We start from the raw sequence: 16,898 nt of genomic DNA on the forward strand, positions 1-16,898 counted from the left end.
CGATCAAATAAATGTGACTCCGGTGATCTAATGGTGACTATCCAGAAGGTGAGACATAGTTTTCGGGTGTGGGTTGAGGTTTGTAGCTTCTGGAATTCGTGCTCATACCACCGGTGGTGGTTGGTGGCAAGGATCTCAGTTGACTTGTGGTTTTTGCAAAGCTGCGTGTAGATGGTATCAATCATTTGGAGCAACGTTTTCGGGGAGGCCAAAATTACCGAGCGTGGTCTATTGGTATATCAAAGATGCTCTCTCTATTTGGCAATGCTCTTCTCATGGTCCAGCTCTTGCCTCTTCTCTATCATGTTAGCTAGGGTTATTTGTACATTGTCTTCTAGGTCATTGGGTTGCTTTCTCTTTCTCTTTCTGCGTTGTTTAGTTTTTCCTTTTATTTTGTCCGCTACTTGTTCATCCTTGTAACTTCTGTAAAAAATAAAACTTTGGTATAAAATTTAACATTTAGACCCAAAAAAAAAAAAGAATGTGTTCGTAAATCGTAATGATATCAGTTCAAATCTTGACATACTTTATTGTTCAGGGAATTTCGATAAGATTATTGAAAAGTGAACCACGGGTACAGCTCATCCCTTACATATTAATTGAAAAACTTTTAAAAAATTATAATCTCAATTTTGTAAAAATTATAATCTCAATTTTGTAAAAATTAAAAAAAAAACTTCATCATATGTAGCACTTGTGTATGCCTCATAAATCTTATTTTAAAGAATTCTAGAACACCTTATATAAACTATAGTATAAAAATTATACTTTATAGCAAAATAATATTTCGCAGGCTATAGTTGGTCGCATATATCAAATCTTTATTGTTTCGCATGCTTTCCTTAAATAAAACCTACAGAATTAACTAATGTGATTAATATATATATATATATATAGCAATTAAAGATTTTAAACAATAAAGATTTGATAACAATTTGTATACTTTTTTATCATTTTTGTTTATTTCTTCATTATTAAAATAAATTACATAATTACATTAATCATATAATAAAAATTTAGATTTTTTTTGTATATGTTGTATTTTGAATTTTTCAAAACGATTATAAATTACTAATACTGTTAAAAGTCTCACATAAACTTTTATGATCAAGGTTTAAATTTTTTTCTATATGAAGATACAATGATTATAAGACCATATGAAGAAATAATTTTATTTTAATAGGTTTTTATGTTAATATATATACATATATATCGTTTAAATTAAACTATACATCGTATGAAAATGTATACTTATATTTATATTTTGTTATTTTCATTGAACATATATTGAAAAATTAATATTTTAATTTTGAAATATTTATTGTTTTTTAAATGATTATAAATTATTAAAATTATCCCACATTAAAAAAAATCGTTGGTGTAAACTTTTGCTACACAAATATGCCAATAATCATAAAATCATATGAGTAGAAATTTTATTTAATAAATATCCATATTAAAAGTGTACTATATATATATGTTAATATCATTTAAATTTAATTATATATCATATACAATAGATAAGATTGATTGTTTTGATTTATTTACCCTAAAATGATTGTGAATAAACAAGAGTGATAGTTGATTTATATGCACACGCCAATTTATTACATAATAGTAAATGATTTCTTAGTTATTTAATATATATATTTATTATTTTATTATTTCATAATATGCAGAAAAACATAAAATAAATATAAAATATAAAATATTTATTCGTCAGGGATAAATAGATCTATTTCTCTATGAGAGAATTATATTTGGTCCATACACTGTTGTCAATATGATTGATCTTAACTTAAGTATGTATCTCTTTAATTATTTTAAATCATAAGCATTTTCTAAATCTCAGGTCAAAACAAACAAACGAAATGAGAATAAACTTCAAAATCAATATTTATATCGAACAATAACCAAAATGAAAAAGAGAAAAATATTGAAGATAGATAGAATTGGCATGTGAACGTAAACTTCTCATAACCATAATTAATTTTAAAATTACTAAATCATGATTTAATATCAAGCTGGCATAGTTTCATTGTAATCAAATAGATCAGAGATTTTTCGACCTAAACGTTAGGTTCTTATGCGGTAAGTGATTTTTGACCTAATTTTTGTAAAAAAAATTGGGATCAGCTCATCAATAAACAAATTATGTAATTAACAAAAAGTTAAAAAAATGTTTAAAGACCAAAATATTAATTCAATCAAGAATATAAATTTATTTTTCTGTATAATATTTTTAAAAATAATTTTTATATAAATTTATCATGCACAAGGCGCAGGTCTTGTACGAACTTTAAACTTGAAAGAGATTTGATTGTTGCTCCAAGAAAAAAAGAGATTTGATTTAATTTTATTTTCTCCAAAGGAACGAGCTGTAATGGGCTTAAACCTGGATCAAGTAGACTTGCGTAATTATTAATTGTTTGCTTGGCGACGGTTGGAGTCGGAGGGACAAGGTGGACTACAAATGGGCTTTGAGGTAAGAGCTAAGTGGGTTCTTGAAGGGAAACAAACCAACAAATTCTGCACTGCAGGGTAGCCACCAGAAGATCATCATTGACGGTAGGAAGGAAGGTTCTTGCACTTTCTCACCAAAGTTTGTGCAATAGCAGGAGGTGTATGATTGATCGCTCTCTCTCTCTCTTTTCTCCAAGCAACGTACAATAGATTGTAAAAATCATTAATAAATGTTGGTTTATCATTTGTAAAACCGTAGGCGCTTCCACAGTTTCTGGAATCCTTGATTTATTTTTATTCGGCTGAGTCTTACAACCCAATCATCGGGAACAAAGAGCAGTTCAAGTAGCTGAAATATACAAGTGTTGTAAGATTGATGTTGGATAGGGTGGCAGAAACTGGTTCTCTTTCTATTTATTATAATTTATACTCAAGATCATCTATATTTTATAAATGTTTATAGTTGGTTCTGTTTCTCTTATTTAGTGTAAGGGTCTGTATTAGATTCAAGATTAATCTCGGCACCTGTACAATTGTAATAGTTGAATGTACTGGTCTAAGTTAACAAATTCAATGAATTGTTTTTCTAAGTTAAATTCTATACTAATTAAGGACGGATGTTACTAGAGTGGATCATACAACTAGGCCTGCATATATACACTAATCAGATTTAGAGGTTGATTGTTTACAGATTTTGAAATAGTTTTTGGCTTTTATTTTTGGAAAAACTAATTTTTAGACAATCAAGTTTTTAAGAAAATAGATTCCCTACATTTTAGAAAAACTAGTTTTTCAAATAACTGTCATTTTTTAAAGAAAACCAAAATCTCAATTTCCTTGGTTTCTACATCTCACGATGTTTTTTCTTGTTTTTTTTTTAATTTAAAAGTTTTGTTACATTTGTGCATTAATATAGGAATAAATAAATAAAATGCTAACTACTATAAGTATGAGCAAATAAGTTTTAGTAATAAGAATTTGTTTAACATATATAATACAAAATAATATATATTAAGAACATTCTTTTAAATTTGCCACTAAAATTAATTTAATTATTTAAATTTACTTTTATGTGAAGTTTGCATGTTTTGTTAATAATCTATTGGTGTTATTTTATTGAAAACTGTGATATATTCTTATAGTAATTTTAAGTTTGTTTAAAAAATAAATTAAATAATAAGTTAAGGTTTTAAAAATAACAGAAAAACTGAAATATATTAGTAATCAAATTTTAGAAAAACAAAAATGCAAAGAAATAAAATTTATTTTATTGTTTTATTTTTGTTATTAATTTATATTTCAACTTCAAACAATAATAATTAATTAAATATACTAAAATTAATTAAAACCTAAAAAAATATCATTTGTATTTTTCTAAAAACTAAAATTACAGTAAAATCAAAAATCTAAAGCTAAAAATCAAAATCGCCATTAGAGTTTTTTTCAAAATCTGAAAACTACTGCAAAATCAAAAACCAAAAACTAAAAACCAAAATCTAAAAACTAAAAGCTAAAAGCCAAAAACTAAAACCTAAAATCTAAAAACCATCTAAACAATCTTCGCCTTAGGTTTTATTCAACGTCACACGTAAGCGATAATAATGGTGTTAGAGAATTAAATGCAACGTTAACACAACCACTTTTATACGAAACATAGTTGAAAATGCATGTGAAAGAAGAGAAATGGAGTGTGAACATAATCTTTGGTGGGCTCCTTTGGTGTGTCTGCCTCTGAAACTTTCCAGCTTTGTGCTTCCTTTGCGTAATTTGGAATTCACCTCTCTTATAAACTACTACTACTTGTAACCTTAATGCGTAAAAAATATAGATTATTTGAAATGCTAAGAGAGAACAAAATTTTAGAAGATAAAAACATGAACAAAACGATAAAGTTTGATAGACGTGCGAAGCATAAACGATTTGAGATGATTGTGTTTTGATCAAAATGATAATCAAGAACTTTATATTCTTTAAGCAAAAAAAAATAAAAAATTTATATTCCAGCTCTTACAAATATAAACTAGATTAATTCCATGCAAATATGTTTTTGTATAGTTGGCTAAATTATAATAACATTCGATGCAAACCGTATCCACTTTCTAAAAATGTGTGATGAAGATTCGATCGTATTGCTGCCGACTTTGTCTTTTTCTACTTCACTATAGTGACTGAATCGAATTATTGGTTTCTTGATTCTTTTGATTGCAAATCCAATATTTGTAATAAGTTTAAGTGGATACATGATAGAAGATGCTGCACGACAATTGCGGCATGGCCGGCCACATTTACCAACACGCGAAGCTCCACCATTAGTGAACTGAAACGGACAATAGTAATACATAACTGACAATATTGATTTCTTACAAAATTGATCTCGTTCGAGAACATTCCCATAAAGAGAAATGCAACAGCAAGATACGTTATGTGGATCCTTGTAAAACCGTTACAGCATTAGAAAGATTCCACTTTGAATGTAAGCAATTTGCAAACACAGAAGAAACCTTTATTAGCGGAACAAAACCGTTTATGATTTTATTATAAATGTAAAACACACTTTATTGTAATAATTCTTCAAAGATTTTTGCTATTATAGATGAAATTAATTTTCTAGGATGTCAATCTGCATGGGAACTTTCGTAGCAACACGACTAATATGATTTGTTTGTGGGTTATGACAAAATTATTAGTCAATAATCAAACCCACATTTAGATTTATCCTCATCGGTTACATGAGTTAGGCAAACAGAATATCATGAATTTGATTTAGTCATTATGGTATGGATTCTTTTATTACTATTAGGTATAACATTTGGACGAAAGACTTATTCGTTTTCAAATATCTAAAAATAGTAATTGGTGACCCACTTAACATTTTTGAATCACACAAGCAACAAACCCAATCGGTGCGACGATTTTGAAACTAATGTTACTGCCTTGTAGAATATGTAAATGGAATAAAGTAAGTATCGGTGCCACAATTTCATTTTACTACAAAACAAACTAAATATCACATTAAGATAAAGAAAATGAAACTATAAATTACATGAACCCAAAAAAAAACACTGTGGCATGGTCGAGCATGACAAAAAAACCGCAACTGGACCGACACAGAGATTAACACAAACACACAATATTAACATATGAAATTTACCCACTAAACATAATCTTAATAGCCTCTCTGCAATTTCCAAAAAAACTCCATTGCAGGCAGCTTCTAAATTTACTATTATACCCCTAATCTTCCCCAAATTACTATTATACCCCTAATCTTCCACCAAATTACACACGAACTGATCAGCTAGAATCGAATCCCAATCGATCTCGTACGAAGGATACTTCTCCAACGCGAAGGTCTCGTTCCACTGCGGCTGCTCCTCCGCGTCGGCGAACGTCAACTCCGACAACGGTGAAGATCCGGCGGACTCAACGAACTCCGTCACCGGTGGAGACTCACCGATCGAATTCAAATTCTCCTCCGCCTTGACTGCCTCCGTCTTCAGCGCCGCCGTTGACGCGCGTTTCTTCGATGCTTTCGTCGTCTTCTCCTGTTTCTCCGTCTCCGCCATACTCTTACAAATAGCTTCGAGCTTGGCGTCGACAGTGGAGTGCAGAGGCTTATACTCTCCGAACTCGCCTCCGACGTGAGATCCGTTGTGACGCAGGTTAGGGAAGTTAAGCCGGGCGAAATCGCCGCGCAGCTTATACGCCGCCGTATCGTAGGCCAACGCAGCTTCCTCCGCCGTGTCGAACGTCCCAAGCCAGAGACGAGTCCGGTTCCTCGGCAAACGGATCTCCGCCACCCATTTTCCCCAGTGACGCTGCCTCACGCCTCTGTATAGCTTCGCCGGCTTCGGCGGAGCACCGTAGGCGAAGCAAGATCCGGCGACTCCAGGTTGCTTCATCAGTAACGGCTTGGGGCTGAGGTTGGATCTGGTGGGAGGGAGAGGATGGTTGTGGTGGATCTGAGATTGGATCTGGTGAATTTGGGGAGAGGAGAGGTTGTTGAGCCCGATTAGTGACCCGGTTTGCTGAAGATCCGACCCGTACGAAAACGGTTGGGTCAGATAGTGTTCCGGGTAATATCCGGGGAAGGTAGGAAGAGGAAACGCAGACGCTGCGGGATTAATAAACGCAGACGCGGACGAGGAAGGAGAGTCGGAAGCGCTTTTGATAAAAGGTAGAAGCGCTTCCATGAGTTCACCGCCACCACCAAACGAATCTGGTTGTTGAAACGTTCTGCTACTGTTCAAATTCATAGCAGCTTCCATTGTAAATTTTAAAATTTCGAAAGAAAAATAAAAATTGAATCCGAAAAGAATTCGAGAAAATAAAAATGGATCGAAAAGGTTTGAAATAAGCAACCTGATGATCCCGAGGGAACAAAAAATTACCCTCGACTAAATCTATAGAAACTAAAAAGATAAATTCAGAAGAATTTTATTTTTTTAAATGATTCCTTTCTGAAAATACCTGGCTTTCAATTAAAAAGAAAAACAGTTTCATAAGCTTGGATTTTCGTGTGAATAATCAATTAAAACCATTCAAACGTGTATAAACCAAGAAACCGATTTTTCTTTTTGAAAAACAGATGATTCACAAAAAGGGATCGAAGAAGCGGGGAAAAATAGATGAGAAAAATAATTGCAATGATCTAATGATTTTTTTTTTGGGAGGACACTCAGTTTTTTTGTAGTAAATTTTGCTCTCAGCCTCGCCGGTGATGCTTTATCCTCAGCAGCTTGGCTCACATTATATAGTGGGGGGTGTTCTCCTCACACTGTTTCCCGTTTTTTATTCATATACTATTATTTTGTGTCTTTTTTTTTGTCAGCTTTTTTTTTTCATCTGTTAAGTTATATAATCAATTTGTCAACTTATTTTGTGTCTTTTATTATTTCGATATTCCTCATTTTCAAGAAATTTTGTTTACATTGAAAATAGGAAAAATACTGATTTTGAGTAAGATGATTTCCAATAAATTTTTATTTTATTTGAAAAATGAAAAATTTAAAATAAATGTGTTTTTTTTTTTGAAGTTCTTTAGTATGATTTGCTGATAGTTCATTAATGCTTTTACACCATGAGGTTTGGATTTCAATCTCTAAAGAATGTTAAATTATGCGAATTAATGAAAAAATGTTTACAAGAGATATGCAGCATTGCACAAGTAACACCGTCAAGCGTGGATCTCATAGAACGGTTCAAACGAATAAAATTGTCGGCTGTATAATCGTCCGTAATATTTCTCATAATTTGTAATAATATAATTATCTAGCGTTAAAAAAATTGTCTTTTTTCTAAAATATAGGAATACAAAAAATTTTATATCATAAAGTATTATTTAATAAAAACACCCAATATTTTTGATAACACATATATTATTTAATTTAAATAAATAAGTATAAATATTTTATTTTTTGCGAAAAGAAACACGAGTGGTTCCCATAAATTATCCGATCATAGTTACTGTTCATAAATTTTGACATTGTATATTGTTGTTGAATAGTACTTCTTTCTTTTTTTTTAAGATAATCATATAAATTTATTTTTTAGTTACAAATATAATTTTCAAATGTTTAATATATTTTAATAATTAATATTAATAAGTGGGATACTTTTATAAAATATAAATTGAAAATTTTAAATAAATTAAATATTATTAATTGATAGTTTTGGGGATAATATATTATTAGCTGATACATACTGTAAATATATTATAAAATATATTGTAAATTGAATTATAAATATCTATTATATTCTAATATAAATAAATATACAAAATTAATCTTTAACGAAGGACTACAATTTTGCATACTGAATTATTTAATTTTCTTTACGCCGTAAACTTTACGGTTATGTACAGTAAAAAATAACTGTAGTTAATTTTTATACCGCTATTTATTTTGCGTAACATGTGAGCCGTCGAGAGGTAACACGCTGCTAACGGATGGACGACGCGTGTTATACACAAAGAAGTGGGTTGCCATGTCTTCTGGCTCCATACACGTGTCGTAGCAGCATTTGTGAAAGGTGGAGTAAATAGTAACACCTGTTTTTATTGACCGTTCTGGTTTGAGTTCACACTTGATGTTTTTTTTTCTTTGGACCTCATGGTTCGCAGACCATTGGTTAGTTAATGGCTCCGAACATATTTACCCAACCAGAAGTACCTATCTAAATTCGAATCGAAAAAACTATACCGGATCCGAACTATTATACAAAAATATCCAAACTGAACTTATGAGTTTAGTATTTTGGAGTTTAGTTATAACCCGAACCAAACCGAAATTCAAACTACGATCCGAAGATATCTAAAATTAGTTAAATATGTTCATATTTTTATATATGTTTATATTTTTATATATGTTAAGGTGATTTAGATATTTTAAAGTATTCAAAATATTTTTGTAGTTTTTTTTATTTGTTATTTTGAATATTTTTTAGTAAATTTAGATAGTTTAACTAATTTTAATTAGATTTGTGAATAATTTTTATATTTTCAAGAAAAAATTGTCAATTTTGAGGTCCAAAATATATATTTTTGGACGATTTTTTACACTGGTTACAATCCGATCCGAACCCAAAAAAATGGAATCGAACCCGATACGATAATTAGTAAAACCCGAATGAGATTTATGAATATTACACCAAAAATCCAAAAATCTGAATCAATCGAACCGAAATCGACGGGTAACCCAAACGCTCAGGCCTAGATTCGAGTGTAACGTACCAAATAACTAAGGTGAAATTCTAGTAATAACAAAAACGTATATTTTGTGGTGTCGTTACTATACGAAACTAATAGTTATTAATTTTGTAACCTTGTTCTATTGGCCATATTGATATTTTTAACTCTGAGAACACGTAATCAGTTTGAAACTTAATAACACACTGGGTTAATATCCCCGTTTTGCGTGAAACGAATATTATAAGTAAAAATTATTTTATATGTTATATATTTTTTTACGTATTATGAAAGAATAAATATGTATTGAATAATTAAAAATTTAGTAACTATTACATATATAATTAAATTGGTGCAAATATATAAATAAATTTTATTATTCCAAACAATATTTTTTTTCTATTTGATATGGTATATAATTAAATATAAATGATAATTAACATATATATATAGTATATTTTATATTAATATCTATTAAATTATGTTTTCTACTCATATTGTTTTTTTATCCTTTGTATATTTTATAGCAAAAACTTTAAATTACTCATAACAAAATTTTCATTGTGGGATTAATAGTTTTAGTAATTTATAATTCTTTAATAAATTAAGTTGTCAATATTTGTTCAAAGATTTTATCAAAAATTTGTTCAAAGTAAATTTCTAAACTAAAATATTTATGTATTTTTATGTGGTATATATTTAATTTAAATATATATATATATATATATATATATATATATATTTTTAGTCTTAATACTTATTAAATGAGACTTTCTACTTAGATAATTTTGTAATCATTTGTATCTTGTCATAATAAAAAATTTAAATCATAGATCACAAAATTTGAATGTAAGACTTTTAAAAGTTTTAGTAATTTATTGTCGCTTTAAAAAATTCAAAATATAACATATATTGAAAATTTTAAATTTTTATTATATGGTTAATATTTTTGTTTAATTTGTTTTAATAGTTTAAAATTAAACAAATATGATAGATGATACACTAATTTTTATTATTTTAAATCATTAATTGTCATATATACTTTAACCATAGGAAATTTCGTAACTTTTATTTAAGAAAATAAAAATAACTTAATAATGAATGTATGGTTAGTTTAATAAAAAATTATTATATATTTAGACAGACCAGTCTATTTCTTTAAGAATTCCAAGAATCATCTTAGTGATGACATGTGACTACAAAAAAAAATTATAATGTTTCTCAATTAATATATAAGAGATTTTTTGTTTTAAACGTCTATTTTCTTTTTAGTTAAGAGCCCAAAAAGAACTTTGTAAATCCTAGAATTTATATTTTCTTAATCGCTTTGTGTAAGAGAATCTCCAATGTAATATTCTGTTTTTTCCAAAATTGAGTAAAAGTGAATATGGAGTAAAAATGCTCTAATCTAACTCTATTTTTTGCTCTATAATGAAGTGATGAACAAATAAAAAATAGATTACTTCATATGAAGTGAGATATGAAGTTGGGTTGAAACATTGTTTATTTCATAATTTTTTTACTCTGTTTTAGAGAAAAAAATAGAGTGGAATAAGAGATGCCTAAGAATAGCTGTCGTGCACATATAGTAGACAACTGATTGGTAATGATTATTAAGAAGAGATAAGAATAAGATTGTGACTGACGGCACAGAGCTGCCTCCAAAGCAGTTGCGATATTCTTATTAATGGGTCACCTACTTCATCCTCACCCTAATCTATTGAGTTAGTACATTCTTTATCAATAGAGACAACTGTTTAAGAACATAATATAATCTTGGCTCCAAGTCAACTCTTTGAGAAATTAAGCAATCTAATTGACTTTACGAACAATAATATCTGGTGACAGAAAACAATAATATCATAGATATATAATGCAAAACATTAAACTATATATATACGACGAGTTAATTCATATGTGGACGTGAGGTTTTTCATTGACATTAATTTACAATGCAAATTTCTACTTTTGACTCGCATATCTATTGTACATGTAATCACCACGATTGTCTACGGAATTAGCCAAACCATGCATTGTGGTTTAGAATTCAAATACGGACGCCTCATAATAAAATAACAATTCAAATTAAGAAAAATATCCTAAGACGCCGATAGTGATATGGATTTACATCACTATTACGTCTTAAAGTTGTTGTTTAGTCGCATGTATTAGTCATGATAATTATAATAGGTAGTTTAGATTTTAATTGACATAAATTGTTACAGAAGCATTAAGAAGTCTCTAGAGCTTTAGAGATGGATTGGCAGAAAACTCCACCATTATCATTACCATATTATATCTTTTTTTATATTACATCTTATCAGGTTGTGTATTTTATTTTATTTTATTTTTTTGAAAAGAGGTTGTGTATTTTATTTCTAGCCGCATTTCCCAAAACTTCTACACAAACGCTGGACCAAGAATAGAAACAACTCGGACGACTCGTGCAATTAATATCCATGGTTAGTTTTCTGAATGTATTTTTACAGAATACGATTACAATGCATGCACAACGTCCTACAATAAAGAGGGTTTTAAGAAACCTGATACAAAGTTTTACCCTCCTGAATAAAATGTGGGACCATCAATGCCATGTGTTAAGTTATTATTAGTTGTCAATTTTATTTTCATATTTTTCACTAATTATTCTATAGTAAATTAATTTAGCCCATTTTCAAAAAAAGTTTTACTCTCCATTTTTTTGGTTGACGAGTTTTATTTATTAGCCATTAGTAATGGACGTCAATAATTTAAAGTGAAAAAATTAACTTATTTCCTTTAAAATAAAATAAAATAAAACATGTTTTTTTTTAAAGAAAAATAACTGTTCATAAAACATCCGATATGAGAAATGTAACGTCTAGCTAGTGTCCTGTAATGCAACATTACGAAGTATATGCTTATATAATTCACAAACTTGAAGTTTATTTAAAAAATACACAAACTTTAGAAGATTAATTACTCCAGTTTGGTAAGCATATTGAAATACCCAAGAAGTAAAACACCACTTGTATTTAAAATTGAGAAACTAGCTAGTGGCCTCTAGAATTTGTAAAGCTTAAGTTATATTGTTTGTGTATATTATAAAAAGTCAGCACTCAGCAGGGCGTGGAAGAAGGGGTAATAAGTAGAGTATGGGAAGCATGTGGCCTTTGAACATGTACGCCGTTTGCGGCGGAAGAAGCTTCGAATTTGACGGTGACTGAAATAGCGGCATATTTGCGCGCCAAATAATAAAAGTATTAGATGATAACCCCCGCGCGGGGGATGAAATACATAAAATAATGACATATTTTCAGTTTAAAATCAATTATGTATTTGCAATTTTTTTCTTCTACATATATAAAAACATTTTTCAAATTTAATAATGCATAGACATGACACGAAATATTAAATAATATTTTTTGTTGCTTTTATTTTAGTAATATGATGGTGGTAATTGTTTAAAAAATTGAGTTTGTCTTTTCATTTACTTCTCCAAAATTGATTTTACGTATATTAAACCGTAATATATTTTTTACTTTCAATTTTATTCAGTCCATTTTATAGATTCTTAAAATCTATGTTAAGCCCAAAACAAATTCAAATGGGCTAAAACTAAAAATATAACTTTTTCTTTCAGATCTTCGATGTAGAGAACCGAAATCATTCTTTGTCGGCAAAGCGAAAAAAAAAGAGAAATAGGGTTATGCAACCAAATTTTGCTCAATATATTCTGACATTATATATATACAAATATGTATGAAATTTGCCGGAATCTCTCTAGCTGCATCTTCTTTTTCTAATCTTTCTTTCCAAAAAAATAATCATGCTTTTCGTTTCAATACATTAAATGACCAAACATCAAAGAAAAAAAAATTAAATGGTTATTATTTTCCATATTCAAATTTATTGATATAAAATAAAGTATCGAGTGATCCATTTAATGTCACATTTTTAATAACTCTAATAAAGTTAGTCTAACTAAAAAAAGAAGGCTGAGGAGTACACTGTGCTTGACGCGTAAGCATGCTACTCAAATTTGTTATTTAACCATGGCTCCATGATTAATATATAGGAGATTTGCTTTATTACTCGGGAAAGAAGTAATGATCTCCATAGATTTTAATATTTACATCATTTTGAATTTAGGTTTAGTTTTGTGTGGTTTATCTATTTTTGAGGGCTAAGTCTGTTGAATAAACTGTTAAATAAAAATATATAGCCTTCTGATAAATACTAAATCTATTTATATATAAATTGTTTTAGTAATTACAATGTCTACGGTTATGAGAAGGTCTCAATTATTTCTAGAGTGATGCAAAGGAGTTGACCAATATATATTTCACAAATAAATACTCAAACTCGGGCCTTGCGGATGATATATCGAGACCTTCTCATTATGTGCAAATATACAAATATACACTATCACACGAATATGAATATACTATATACTATTGATTTGAACTATTAATTTCACCCAAGGTTTGAGTGCACATTAAGCAAGGTTTATTTACTACATTAAAACTAGTAAAACAGCTAAAGGAAAGTTTTATAAGGCTAGTTATTAAAATTCGTTAAACAGTTAAGGACAGTTTTATAAAGCTAGTTATTTAGATTTTCTCATAAAGTTCTATACATTATAGTTTTTATACATCCATCATATATTCCATCCTTTTTATTCCTAGTAAAGTCGGTCGACTGAAAGAAAAGGGCTGAGAAGCTCTGTGAACTTGACACGTCAGTATGCTCCTCAACGTTGTCATTTATCCAATGTTCTAGAATTACTATGAGCATATATGTTAAGCAATCTTCGTAACTAAATAGAAGCAACATGCAAAGCTGCATAAGAAGAAAAAAAAGGTTGAAATTGGTAAATAATATCTCATGTATTGTTAGAAAATTTGAAAAATATATTTTTTATTGAACTACATTACCCATGTTGATTTAAAAGATTTTATAGTTTTGGAAAAATGAATGAGTAACGTTTAAATATAACATGTATCTAACAATCTATAACTAAACTACCAATCAATAAGTTATTCTTGGGTTCATCCCCTAAGATCTTCTTAAATAATAACCAATAAAAAACTGTCACGTCATATATTGTTTATGAGAAAAATAAAATTGAAAGTAATATTAATTGTCAAAAAAATTAACATTATAACATTTTAAACCCTAATATTTATAATTCAAAACATTAAATCTTAAACTCTAGGATTAACACTAAATCATATATTTCACTCTAAACACTAAATCCTAGGATTAATTTTACACCCTAGGGTTAACCCTACACTCTAGGGTTTATAGTTTAGGGTCTAAGATTTTTAGGATTTAGATTTAACCTTAGGGTTTATGATTTAGAGTTTAGTGTTTAATGTTTAAAGTTTGAGCTATAGGATTTAGTTTTAACCTTTAGGGTTAGTGTTCATAATTTGAATTATAAAATTTAAATTTTAGAATTTTATAGTGTCAATTGACTCAATTTTTTTGCAATTAATATTATTTTTTATTTTATTTTTTCATAAACAATATATGACGTGACAGATTCTAGTTGGTTATTACTTAAAGGGTGAACTCAAGAATAATTCATAATCAATCATTACAAACTATTTAATATTATATATATATATATATATTAACAAGCAATATATATACAAAGATGGAAATCGTATCCTTGGTTGATATACATGAATTTCCATGTGTTGAATGAGTAATGAGTAAGGTTTCATTTTCGAACAACAATATAATTAATCTTCAAGTACATAACTCGCGGAGCATGAGATGAAAATAGTCAATTGTGCAATGCAGCCTCTAATTTAAATTGATAGCTTCTTAATACACATTTCATTTTTCCTGTGACGCCATAGTTCTATCTAATTAATTTACATACATCTTTGTTTTTTATATTCACAAATATAGAGACTTTTCAAGAGCTCTTACATTTTTTTATTGGATAACTGGAATTCTCATAATCCTTAAGATGATATGTATTGTATTTTCTGTCAAGTTATACGGTACATGCAGTATGTATGTAACAGTAAACGAGCAACGTTGTAAGAGTAGTGAAGATATGTTATTTGGAAGAAAAATATGATATTTGGAATCAGTATTTAAGAAAGCGCTGAGAGCATCCGCATTGAGGGTTTATGGGAGAAGTTCACACAGAAATCAAGAAAAAAAAAAAAATAATAAAATCACATGAACCCTTCTCTCCTAAAGCTCTCTTGGATGAACCTCTCTCTCCTAAAGTTCATCACTGTAGCACGGACCCCACGTGTCGTGGCGGTACGCGATTGGTCTAGTTTTTTTTTTTTTTAAAAAAAATCAAAAAGAAAAAGAAAAAAAATTTAATAATAAAAAATTGAAAACATGAATCCTAAGAGGGGGTTCACTGATGTGGATGTTCTAAGCGGCTCAACATCTAACGCCTATAACGATTAATTAGATCAGACCTAGATTATTAATTAGACAAAATGCATTTATAAATTAAAATAATATGCTAAATATATCTTTATATAATATTTTATATTAAATATCACTATTCACAAATGATAAAATTTATATTACTTCATATTCATATGATTCTATATTATAATATATTAATTATTATAATTTATGAATGATAAATTATATTATATTATTTATTATTGCAATATTATAACGGTTTAGGCTGTTTAGAAAACAATTGGCATGATCTTATAAGACCTAGCGTGCAATCACGTAAAACGCGTTTTAGAACATCAATTTGAATATTGGAGAATAATACAGTTATAACATAATTTTGTAAAGGAATACAACCCCTTGAATATAATACACACGTTGGCTTCGTATTTACCTCAACACTAAACCCAATACGAACAGATTCACTGTAACTTTGCTGATCAGTCCAATATATATACATAATATTTTACGACACATCATATTCATCCATACATATGATCGATATAGAGTCCTTGAAAATATTCTTGAAAAGTGAGATACATTTCTACAGATTAGTAATTCAGACTATTTGGTATTTTGTTTTGACCAGAAATAATCAAAATCCAGTCGAATTTATAAAATTGATGGAAAAATCGGATATTCTATACTAAACAGTGTAGACAGCTGAGACAAACCTCTCCAAAGGTTTTATTTGTCCCATTGTCTGGCATCGAATAAACTTTTAAAATCCTATACAGATGATATATATAGATGCTTAATTGCTTCTTTTAAAAAACTAAAAGATCTAACGCGTAATACACGTAATAGCTACAAAGATCATCGACCTCGAAATTTCAAGATCAGTGGCATGGATTGCGCGTGTCTATCATCTCAACGTTACTATGAGAATGCTTTTCCAATTTCAGAAAAGTTCCTTTGTAGCCCCCTTTCCGTCCCACACTATCCGTTTAAAGACTTTTGAATCCAACAACCGTTCGCCACGGGTTCATCATCAGTGGCCCAGATTATGCTATCATTAACTTAGCTGTGTGGTTACCATGAACTGTAAATCAACCTCACTCCACTTATGTCCATGCCTCTCTACATATCTCTTGTCTCGTCAGATAAAACAAAATACTACAAAAGTAGCATTAAAAATTGAAGAAGTGATTTTAGTCAATTGGTTAAATGTCCATATCTGCGGTTTTTCCCTTCGGAGTTCCACTTCACTAAACTGGGTTAAATGTCGCACAAAAAAAAAAAAAAAAAAAAAGTAGTTTTTAACCAAGCGCTTGTGGTCGAGTAGCGCGAGGCGAGCTCGTTGGTCCTAAGGGCCGCGGGTTCGATC

General features: G+C 29.2%; 1 protein-coding gene across 1 annotated transcript; it reads right to left on the reverse strand.

Annotated features, from left to right (window-relative positions):
• Positions 1–5,418: 5,418 nt before the first annotated feature.
• LOC106353462 (ethylene-responsive transcription factor RAP2-4) lies at positions 5,419–7,283 on the reverse strand. Its single transcript, XM_013793221.3, has one exon. The coding sequence runs from the start codon at positions 6,729–6,731 to the stop codon at positions 5,727–5,729; it is 1,005 nt and encodes a 334-aa protein (XP_013648675.1). The 5' UTR covers positions 6,732–7,283; the 3' UTR covers positions 5,419–5,726.
• Between the last annotated feature and the right edge of the window lie 9,615 nt (positions 7,284–16,898).

This window comes from Brassica napus, chromosome C6 (genome assembly GCF_020379485.1).
Source record: "Brassica napus cultivar Da-Ae chromosome C6, Da-Ae, whole genome shotgun sequence".
In the NCBI taxonomy this organism is placed as follows: Eukaryota; Viridiplantae; Streptophyta; class Magnoliopsida; order Brassicales; family Brassicaceae; genus Brassica; species Brassica napus.

Excerpts from the sequence above, each read along its gene's own strand:
- LOC106353462 (XM_013793221.3), bottom strand. The coding sequence starts at position 6,731 with ATGGAAGCTGCTATGAATTTGAACAGTAGCAGAACGTTTCAACAACCA.